Below are 11,534 nucleotides of genomic sequence, written 5' to 3' on the forward strand. Positions count from 1 at the left end.
CTGCAGCCCTCCTGCCCCTCTCCTGACCCCCTGCAGCCCTCCTGCCCCTCTCCTGCCCCCCTGCAGCCCTCCTGCCCCTCTCCCGACCCCCTGCAGCCCTCCTGCCCCTCTCCTGCCCCCCTGCAGCCCTCCTGCCCCTCTCCCGACCCCCTGCAGCCCTCCTGCCCCTCTCCTGACCCCCTGCAACCCTCCTGCCCTCTCCACACACCCTGCAGTACAGATTCCCAGCAGTCCTCCACGGTCTGAACGCTATGGCCCAGACAGTAGTAGCGTGCGTTTACCCATCATCCCTCTGGCCTCTGTAGGGCACCACTGTGTTCATTTGTGTGTGACGGCTCCTCTATGTGTTGCCCAGCGAGGGAAGGTCATGGATGGTGACCACGGTCGAGCGGCTGGTCACGCTGATCTGCTCTGCGTTGTTCATGCGGTTCGCTCTGCCTTCGTTGTTGAGGTTGAGGGTGTCCAGGATAGCCAGGTCCACACGGGGGATGTGGAAGCCGTTCTCTGATTGGCCGCCAGAAAGCGCGAAGCTGCCGGAGACGGAGCTGGCTCCCAGGGGGCCCAGGGGCATGCTGCTCTGGACGGTGGAGGAGGACATCTTCTTCTGCCGGGGCTTGGAGCCGCTACCCAGCATCCTGGAGGCATGTGTCCGTCTGGGGGCCACACAGACCGCAAGGTTTTACAACTACTCATTTTATATCCTACTCATCCTACTCAGGTTATAGAATCCGCTCTCTGATCTAAAAAATCATTTTATTCCTTGTAAAAATGATTACATTTCGACCCTATTTGGGTCTTAACGTCAGGTCAGTGGAACAGTCAGCCTCAATTCACAGTAGAACACCTGCTCTGGTCCAGACACCTGCTGGGTCAGTCTGTACTCCACCTACTCTGTCTCTGTCTCTGAGAGTCAGTCTGTAAGGAATGAGAGTCAGTCTGTAAGGAATGAGAGTCAGTCTGTAAGGAATGAGAGTCAGTCTGTAAGGAATGCTGCCTGACCTGTTGTAGGTCTTCAGAATGACGAGCAGAAAGGCGAGAATGATGATGATCCCAATCACGATGACGGCGATCATGGCCCCGGAGCCTGAGGACAGAGGGGGCGGGTTTATGTTCAATACAGATGCCCGGGCATTTCCTCATTCCATATACACCTGTCATACATACTGTCATGCCAACGCAACTTATTGTTATTTTATCTTATCTCAGGATGATCACCACAACCTCCAGAATATCACCTGTGGAATCTCCTCTGTCTGATACGTACTGTTATGATGACAGCTGTTTTAACGTGTTAATAGCTATCCATGGTTCCCACTCCAGTTCACCTTGGTGAGAGGCCACAATGCACTGCTCTAAACACTCCTCCAGTCTCCCTCATGTTAACTACAGCCTTAATATCACGTTAACTACAGCCTTAATATCACGTTAACTACAGCCTTAATATCACGTTAACTACAGCCTTAATATCACGTTAACTACAGCCTTAATATCACGTTAACTACAGCCTTAATATCATGTTAACTACAGCCATAATATCATGTTAACTACAGCCATAATATCATGTTAACTACAGCCTTAATATCACGTTAACTACAGCCTTAATATCACGTTAACTACAGCCTTAATATCACGTTAACTACAGCCTTAATATCATGTTAACTACAGCCATAATATCATGTTAACTACAGCCATAATATCATGTTAACTACAGCCATAATATCATGTTAACTACAGCCTTAATATCATGTTAACTACAGCCTTAATATCAAGTTAACTACAGCCTTAATATCACGTTAACTACAGCCTTAATATCACGTTAACTACAGCCTTAATATCATGTTAACTACAGCCTTAATATCACGTTAACTACAGCCTTAATATCACGTTAACTACAGCCTTAATATCATGTTAACTACAGCCTTAATATCACGTTAACTACAGCCTTAATATCACGTTAACTACAGCCTTAATATCACGTTAACTACAGCCTTAATATCACGTTAACTACAGCCTTAATATCATGTTAACTACAGCCTGAATATCACGTTAACTACAGCCTTAATATCACTTTAACTACAGCCTTAATATCACGTTAACTACAGCCTTAATATCACGTTAACTACAGCCTTAATATCACGTTTACTACAGCCTTAATATCACATTAACTACAGCCTTAATATCACATTAACTACAGCCTTAATATCACGTTAACTACAGCCTTAATATCACGTTAACTACAGCCTTAATATCACGTTAACTACAGCCTTAATATCACGTTAACTACAGCCTTAATATCATGTTAACTACAGTCTGAATATCACGTTAACTACAGCCTTAATATCACGTTAACTACAGCCTTAATATCACGTTAACTACAGCCTTAATATCACATTAACTACAGCCTTGATATCAGTCCTCATTTAAGCTACAGCCATAATATCAATCCTCATGTTAATTACAGCCTTAATCCCCCTCCTCTGCCAAGGTCCACCTAATGGCTCCTGTAAAGGCCCCCTGCCCCCTCGTGTCCAGCTCCTCCCCTCTGTGTCCTCAGCTGTCCCTGTCCAGCCAACCCCACACCTTTTTACCCATGGCTCTCTGTTTTCTGTCTCCTCACCTCTGCTTTGCACCATTCTCTATGAGCCTGTTCTGCTACTGTAACTGCTTACTGTGCTTTGTTATATGATTCACTCAAATATCATATTAGAGACTACAGGGATAGCTAACACATAATGGCCGACCATGTAGGCAACTTCTCTGTAACTATTTGTGCACTCTCCTGTTAGTCATGTCTCTCTTATGAAGTATCTAGCCCATGTTTACTGCTCTGTACAGGTATATGTTCTTAGCCAATAGACAAACATTTTCCAGGAGCTTGCTCGATCGTCTCGTTGAGAGGGGTCAGGGAAGAAACTGGGTGAAACTGTTTTTTTTTTGCTTCCCTCTGGAATATGTAGGGGTGGGACCTATACCCCCCCCATTGTTCTCTGTAAAGCACATTGTGTTGCCTCTGTTTATGAAATGCCATATACAAATAAAGTTTTATTTGATTTGACTTATTATCAGTCCTCGTGTTAACTACTGCCTTAACATCAGTCCTCATGTTAACTACAGCCTTAACATCAGTCCTCATGTTAACTACAACGTTAATATTGTATTGACACCAATCTAGGAGTTCTCAGTGTTGAAGGAAGACAACATAAAAACATATACTGCATGCAAACACTCACACTCAAGCATGCACACAGTCACACACTCATAAACACGCACACACAGACACACACACACACACATGCACACACAGAGAGAACTCACTCTGGGTTAGAATTTGTTCTTGGGACTTGGAGGCGGTGGTGGTATTGGAGAACGCTGTAGTGAAGTTGGTCACAGTAGGAAAAACAGTTGAAGTTTGCATCTTCAGCAGTAACCTGTGGGGAGAGAGAGAGAGAGAGAGAGAGAGAGAGAGAGAGGGAGAGAGAGAGAGAGAGAGAGAGTACTGACTGTTAGAATCATTTACATCCTGATATTAATGCTCGTGAATTCTGTCTTGGTGTCATGGCGTGATATTAATGATTCAGGTAAAGAGCACTGGGTAACCTAGAGGAGATCCTCTTCAACCTCTACTCTCTCCTACACAACATGTGAGGAAGAGAGGAAAGGAAGAGAGAGTGAGGGAAGAGAGAGAGAGGGAAGAGAGAGTGAGGGAAGAGAGAGAGGGAAGAGAGAGAGAGGGAAGAGAGGAAGGGAAGAGAGAGAAAAGGACGAGAGAGAAAGGGAAGTGAGAACCATGATATCCATAAGCATAACTGAACACAGTTAAAACCACTGGGATGACTTTGCACCACCTTGTCCTCACATTACCAAAGCTCTCTCACTTTGTAGACCTTCTGCTCACCAAGCCACACTACCTTTAGACCAAGAATAAATGTGTTAGATCTGAGGGCAGAACGTCGTCTCCGATCCAGTGAAGATGACATACGTTGTCCTTTTTATTCCTTTGTGGTTCACATCACACCATCAGGAAGAGTAGTAGAGATTTAGTCATGCAACTGTTATCACCTTCTGTTGTCTTTGATGGAAAACATGTCACTGAAGCTCTGAAAATCTATCCTTTACCTGCCAGTACCTTCCTGAGACCACAGCAACACGCCCAGTATACATCTCTCTGAGGGTACTGTAGGTAGGAAGGTGATATATTTCTTGGGATAGATGTGATGTGATGGGCTGCGCCCTACCCTCCCTCCAGGCTCTGCATGATATCAGGGTGCTGAAACGGGCCAGAAAGATCATGACCAACCCCTCCCACCCGGGCTACGGCCTCTTCACACCGCTCCCCTCTGGCAGGAGGCTGCGGTCGGTAAAGACTAAAACTGTTCAACACTGGAACAGTTTTTTTCCCACGGCCACCAACCTTATAAACATGGCCCCCTCTGACTCTCTCCCCTCTGACTCTCTCCCCTCTGTGACTCTCTCCCCTCTGACTCTCTCCCCTCTGACTCTTTCCCCTCTGTGACTCTCTTCCCTCTGACTCTCTCCCCTCTGTGACTCTCTCCCCTCTGTGACTCTCTCCCCTCTGACTCTCTCCCCTCTGTGACTCTCTTCCCTCTGACTCTCTCCCCTCTGTGACTCTCTCCCCTCTGACTCTCTCCCCTCTGACTCTCTCCCCCGCCTCTTGCAACTTTTGCACTAAACTGACCTTGCACTGCTTCTTTGTAGTCCAATAGCTCTACTACATTTTGCACTATATTTGTATCACTGCACTTTATGAGCCCTGTCCTGTCCTGCCCTGCCCTGTCCTTGCACTTGTCCATTGTTGTTTTATTGTCACAGTGTCAGATAAAATCCCTATGTATGTAAAAGTACAATGGCAATAAACATATTCTGATTCTGATTCTAATCTGAGATCCAGTTTGACTGAATGGTGTTCTCGGCCAACCCTGGCCTTTAAACCAGGTACACAGTGGAAGTGAGGAATCACTTTCAAATGTTGGGCCAGGAGGAGGAGCCTAATGCCAAGTACAGGCAATTCGTTGATGCGAATGCAGAGGCAACCAGGATGTGCGTGTCAGTGATGAGAGGTAGAGTCTCCCTGAGGTCCGGGCCTCCATCACTAATCATTGGTTCAAAAGTAGAAGACTAGGATACAAAAAGGTAGTATAGGGTCGTAAAGCCTGCAAGATTCATTAGTGACACACACAACACATAAACAGAAAAAATAACCCCAAAAACATAACAAATACCCTTCAAGAATGACCCATCAACCCCAGGCACCATATCCCAGAGCATTCACCTGTGAGGAAATAGAACTATGTAGGTAGAGATCATCTATAAACTCAAAACTCAATCTACATTAATAAGAAAAAATGAGAAAGCTTAGCTCAAAAACAGATACTTTGCCAGCAGCATTAAACGCAAACCCCCTTGGGCCCTGAGCAGTATTGAGTAATACCCTAGCAGTCCACAGCCTGGGGTCATTCTGGACTCCACCCTCTCATTCCAGTCACACATCAAATCCATCACCAAATCAGCCCTCTTCCACCTCAAGAACATTTCCAGACTCCGTCCGTTACCCTCAGACTCCGCTGCTGAGACCCTCAACCATGCCTTCATCCCCTCCCGCCTGGACTACTGCAATGGAGTCGTGTTCGGGGTACCCAGCAAAATCCTGGATGGGCTCCAGTACGTCCAGAACTCAGATGCCAGGGTTCTCACCCACACCAAGCCCTGGCAGCACATCACCCCCACCCTCATCCAAGCCCTGGCAGCGCATCACCCCCACCCTCATCCAAGCCCTGGCAGCGCATCACCCCCACCCTCATCCAAGCCCTGGCAGCGCATCACCCCTACCCTCATCCAGCGCATCACCCCCACCCTCATCCAGCTCCTCTGGCTTCCCATCAAGTCCCGCATCTCCTACAAACTCCTCCTCTTCACGTACAGATCTCTCCATGCCCTCGCCCCCCAGTACCTATCTGACCTCCACCACCAGCATACCCCATCTGCCCTCACCCCCCAGTACCTATCTGACCTCCACCACCAGCATACCCCATCTGCCCTCGCCCCCCAGTACCTATCTGACCTCCACCACCAGCACACCCCATCTGCCCTCACCCCCCAGTACCTATCTGACCTCCACCACCAGCATACCCCATCTGCCCTCGCCCCCCAGTACCTATCTGACCTCCACCACCAGCACACCCCATCCTAGAACCTGCGGTCTTCAGACGCCGGTCTGCTCTCCTCCCCCCGAACCAGCCCCTCCCACTCTGAGGACAGAGCCTTCAGTGTGGCAGCCCCCCCCCTCTCTGGACCCCCCATCCCCCCTATAGTTCACCAACTATAGGTAGGTATTTAGGCAGTTATTTAGGAAAGCAAGTATTTACCAAAGTAGGTAAGGTAAATGAGATAATTTAATATGCTAGCAACAGACACTGTGACATCATTCGTCAGCTTCAGTGAGAACGACTGTGTTCAAATTGATAAATGTTGAACTTGGCGTGGAAATGACCGAACACCCTGTTTTCTGTCGTATACTCGTTTTCTAAATTAGGGCCAGGGGACTAGGAACTAGAGGGGCACTAGGGCCAGGGGACTAGGAACTAGAGGGGCACTAGGGCCAGGGGACTAGGAACTAGAGGGGCCCTAGAGTACAGGAGTAGGGGGGTTAGAGCTGGGAACACAAGGACTAGAGGGAGGAGCTAGGGCTAGACCTGGGGGGGATAAGGGACCAGGATGGGAACTGGGGACACAAACCAGAAAACGAACACAACACAATACACACTAGGAGACAAAATAGTTAGTGACAAGGGCACAAAGTCTTAGGGGGAAGTGACAGGGAGCGCAGGGTTAGAGGTCGCAGGGAGCGCAGGGTTAGAGGTCACAGGGAGCCCAGGGTTAGAGGTCACAGGGAGCCCAGGGTTAGAGGTCACAGGGAGCGCAGGGTTAGAGTCTTAGGGAGCGCAGGGTTAGAGTCACAGGGAGCCCAGGGTTAGAGGTCACAGGGAGCGCAGGGTTAGAGGTCACAGGGAGCGCAGGGTTAGAGGTCACAGGGAGCGCAGGGTTAGAGTCACAGGGAGCCCAGGGTTAGAGGTCACAGGGAGCCCAGGGTTAGAGGTCACAGGGAGCGCAGGGTTAGAGTCACAGGGAGCGCAGGGTTAGAGGTCACAGGGAGCGCAGGGTTAGAGGTCGCAGGGAGCGCAGGGTTAGAGTCACAGGGAGCGCAGGGTTAGAGGTCACAGGGAGCGGAGGAGGAGCGAGGGTCCAGGCCAGGGACAGGCATGGGGGAAAGGGACAGGGATGAGGTTCTGGGGGCAGGGATGAGGGTCTGGGGGCAGGGATTATGGTCTGAGGGATGAGGGTCTGGGGCAGGGATGAGGGTCTGGGGGCAAGGATGAGGGTCTGGGGGAAGGGATGATGGTCTGGGGGCAGGGATGAGGGTCTGGGAGCAGGGATGAGCAGGGATGAGGGTCTGGGGGCAGGGATGAGGGCCTGGGGGCAGGGAGCAGGGATGAGGGTCTGGGGGCTGGGATGAGGGTCTGGGGGGAGGGATGAGGGTCTGGGGGCAGGGATGAGGGTCTGGGCCGGGAGCAGGGGGCGAGCAGGGTGAAAAAGAACAGGACCACAACAGTTTGACTATTGCCTTTAGCCTCTGATGATTTGCGTGACCAAATCACAGCCCAGAGACTGGAAACAAGACTTGTCCCAGATATGTGACCTTTGTCCGTGTTTCCTCAGAGCTGAAACAAGATAATCTGATTCTGGAAGATATGTCAACAGGATGAAGGTGTATTTGAGCAGATAAGTGCAGGCAGATAGGCCATATAACCTCCACTTAGCATGGAGGCTACCAGTGGTTTGTAGGCCTGAGGTTCTCTGAGAAATAATGCTAATTTTAATACTCTCTGGTCTCTGCATCTCTTTAGAAGTCCTGCAAGCTAATTCCAACCATTCTCATTTTCAGAGCGAGTCGATAAGCACCTACAGACTTTAATGAGTCTTACTACGCCATCTCCGGCCAGACCACCTGCTCTACAGTTACCACGGTTACCTTTCTCCACACACAAATATTACACTCTCCTGTTGACTCTACAGAAATGACTAATGACTAATATATCATGTTTGCTATTTGCAGAGGTGATAAGTATTGATAAGTGGCTATTTGATCTTACTCTCCAGGGTTAACAGCAGGGATATCCTACTGACGCTAGCTAGAGGATGGAGGAGATATAGGCCACAAAGCTGCCTGTCAGGGAACGTGTTCTGTTACCTGAGCGGCTAATGAGGCCAGCAGTGAGTGACCGAGCGTTCACCTGTTTAACTATCTTGTTAAACTGGACTTGAGTTAAAACTACAAGTACAATTAAACTGTAAATCCCTGCAAAATCTGACCAACTGTTTCAATGCAGTCTGGCTAACTGTTTCAGCCAAGATATCTGCCACAGTAATTAGGGCCCGAGCACTGGCGGTGCGAGGCCCTATTGAAACTCGAAGGATTATTAGGGCCCGAGCACTGGCGGTGCGAGGCCCTATTGAATTTCGAAGGATTATTATTAGGGCCCGAGCACTGGCGGTGCGAGGCCCTATTGAATTTCGAAGGATTATTAGGGCCCGAGCACTGGCGGTGCGAGGCCCTATTGTATTTCGAAGGATTATTATTATTCTCCCTTCTCCTTCTTCTTCTCCCCAAACAAATGCCTTTTTGGCGGCCTAAACATCGATGAAAACGGATGAAACTTTGCAGGTACGTCAGACTCGGTGAAAAATTTGATAATTCATGGGTGACGGAAATAGGCGTGGCAAAACGGCTCAAGAGCGCCCCCTGGAAAGTTTAAAATGGCGAGCCCCACCTTTCAGTTTGATGGAGGCGAACGAAATTCGGTGGGCATATGTATTTCATCGAGCCACACTAAAATGTCTCTTGGAGCTATACCCAACATGCAACAGGAAGTCCGCCATTTTGCTTTTAATGTGCCATTTTGTCCTTGTTTTGACCATTTCCATGCCTCGTACTTCGACGAACTCCTCCTACAGATTTCATCCGATCAACTTCATATCGGGTCAGCTTCATCTTAAGACCTTTGTGATCAAAAGTTATCAAAAAAATTGAGTTTTCACCAAACACCCTTGCCGTGGCGCCCTGCCAAAGTTTGACATTTCGCCATAAAACACGAAGTCCTCATAACTCCTCCATACATTATCCAATTTGTCCGATATATCTCACGCTTCATGACGGTTCTGTCCTGAACACATCTATGTGTCAGTATTGCGTCATACTTATAGCGCCACCTATTGGTGAAACAGGAAGTCCTCATAACTCCTCCATACATTATCCAATTCGTCCGATATATCTCACGCTTCATGACGGTTCTGTCCTGAACACATCTATGTGTCAGTATTGCGTCATACTTATAGCGCCACCTATTGGTGAAACAGGAAGTCCTCATAACTCCTCCATACATTATCCGATTTGTCCGATTTATCTCACGCTTCATGACGGTTCTGTCCTGAACACATCTATGTGTCAGTATTGCGTCATACTTATAGCGCCACCTATTGGTGAAACAGGAAGTCCTCATAACTCCTGCATACATCATCCGATTTGCACCAAATTGCTGACGCTTCATGAAGGTCACCTTCTGAACACATCTATGCGTCGGTATTGAGTTACACTTACAGCGCCACCTACTGGTGAAACAGGAAGTACTAATAACTCCTACATACATTATCCGATTTACTCCAAATTGCTCATGCTTGATGAAGGTCGCATCTTGAACACATCTGTAGGTCAGTATTGCGTCATACCTACAGCGCCACCTACTGCTTACAGGAAGTCCTCATAACTCCTACATACTTTGTCCGATTTACACAACATTTCTCACGCTTCATGAAGGTACCGTCCTGAACACATCTATGCATCGGTATTGAGTCACGCTTAGAGCGCCACCTACTGGTGACAGGAAGTTTCTGTCAGTAGTGGACACCGAAATAGCACACCCTTTAACGGCGCCACACCCCGACCCGCGTGGGGTGCGAGGGCCCGCTCACTGCTGCTCGCAGCACTAGTTTGCTTGTTGTAATTTGCTTCCGAAGCACAGCCATCCTGACTGCCACACCACTTCAATATCCTCCTCTCTTCTCTCCGCAAACAACCAACACTTTATTGGTCTCTTCATGGAACTGGCTGTTTCAGGAACAATATGATTTCCTCTTTTCACCTGGCTAGACTTCTGCTACACGTACACACACACACACACACACACACAAACACACACACACATACACACAAACAAACACACACACACAAACAAACACACACACACACACACACACAAACAAACACAGACATACAGACACATGCACACAAACACACGCACACACACACACACACACACACACACACACACACACACACACACACACGTGCATCGTTAATCAAATGAACATCTGAGTAAATATTGAAGCAGAGGCATCAGAACGACACAGGTGCACCTATTAGTTCCGCTTCTCTCCTAGAGCCAGGCAGCAATCACGTCACAGCCCTGACACACACACAGACACACACACACACACACACACACACACACACAGTCCTGTCATACACACACTTCCTGGTCCCCACATTTGCTCAGCAGCCACAGTAACTGTTTCCACCACCTCCATGTTACGTAACTACTGCTACTGTGCCTCCGAGACTCCATGTTACCATAATTACTGCTACAGCTTTCAAGATAAGCAAGGTGATAAGAAGAATACAAATTCATTTTCAGCTGGTTCCTCATTCAAACCTGAAATTTGATATCAAATTTCAGTCCATTCTAACCTTAGTTTATGGGATTATATAGTTTTGTGTGTATCTCCTTTTAAAATATTACATGTCTTAAGGAGTAGATTGTTATATAGCATCATAAGCCCTGTTACAAGGTTAGGCATACTGTATGCCCATAGAGATGTGTATTTAGCTGTGGCATGAGCATTGAGCACTAATATCTGAAGTGCAGTCTGTCAAAATGTATATATTATAAATAACCTTACAACTGGGCTTACGTTATGATGCTAAATACCAAAATACTCCTTTAACCTTGTTCAAAAACCACCAGTCCCCAGGTTCTGTGCCGTATGAGGAGATGGGCTTGAACATGACTACCCACAGTGCACTGCTGCCAGCAACCTGTACTTCAGAATGGTAAATGGACTGCACTTATATAGCGCTTTTCCACCTTAGCGGCACTCAAAGCGCTTTACAATGGCCTCTCATTCACCCATACACACACACATTCACACACCAATGCCGGTAGCTGCCATGCAAGGTGCTAACCTGCTCATTGGGGTTAGGTGTCTTGCTCAAGGACACTTCGACATGTGGACAGTTGGAGCTGGGATTCGAACCACTAACCCTTCGATCACTGAACAACCCGCCCTACCAACTGAGCTACAGCCGCCCCAGAAGACACAATGACCCAGAGATATTTATAGAACTGCAACAAAGACAAGAGTTAAATGCCACAGAACAAGGGATCATGCTGAGTCATTTTACA

General features: G+C 47.9%; 1 protein-coding gene across 1 annotated transcript in view; it reads right to left on the reverse strand.

Annotated features, from left to right (window-relative positions):
* Positions 1 to 294: 294 nt before the first annotated feature.
* Positions 295 to 11,534, reverse strand: part of ncmap (non-compact myelin associated protein) — a gene marked incomplete at its 5' end in the record, with an annotated part of 13,508 nt that continues 2,268 nt past the window's right edge. The window contains 3 exons of the mRNA XM_084451293.1: positions 295 to 653; positions 1,000 to 1,084; positions 3,316 to 3,428. Coding sequence (XP_084307419.1) covers positions 341 to 653; positions 1,000 to 1,084; positions 3,316 to 3,428 — 511 coding nt within the window. The 3' untranslated portion in view covers positions 295 to 340. The remainder of the gene's footprint in view (positions 654 to 999; positions 1,085 to 3,315; positions 3,429 to 11,534) is intronic.

This window comes from Borostomias antarcticus (assembly GCF_949987555.1).
Source record: "Borostomias antarcticus genome assembly, chromosome: 16".
NCBI lineage: Eukaryota > Metazoa > Chordata > Actinopteri > Stomiiformes > Stomiidae > Borostomias > Borostomias antarcticus.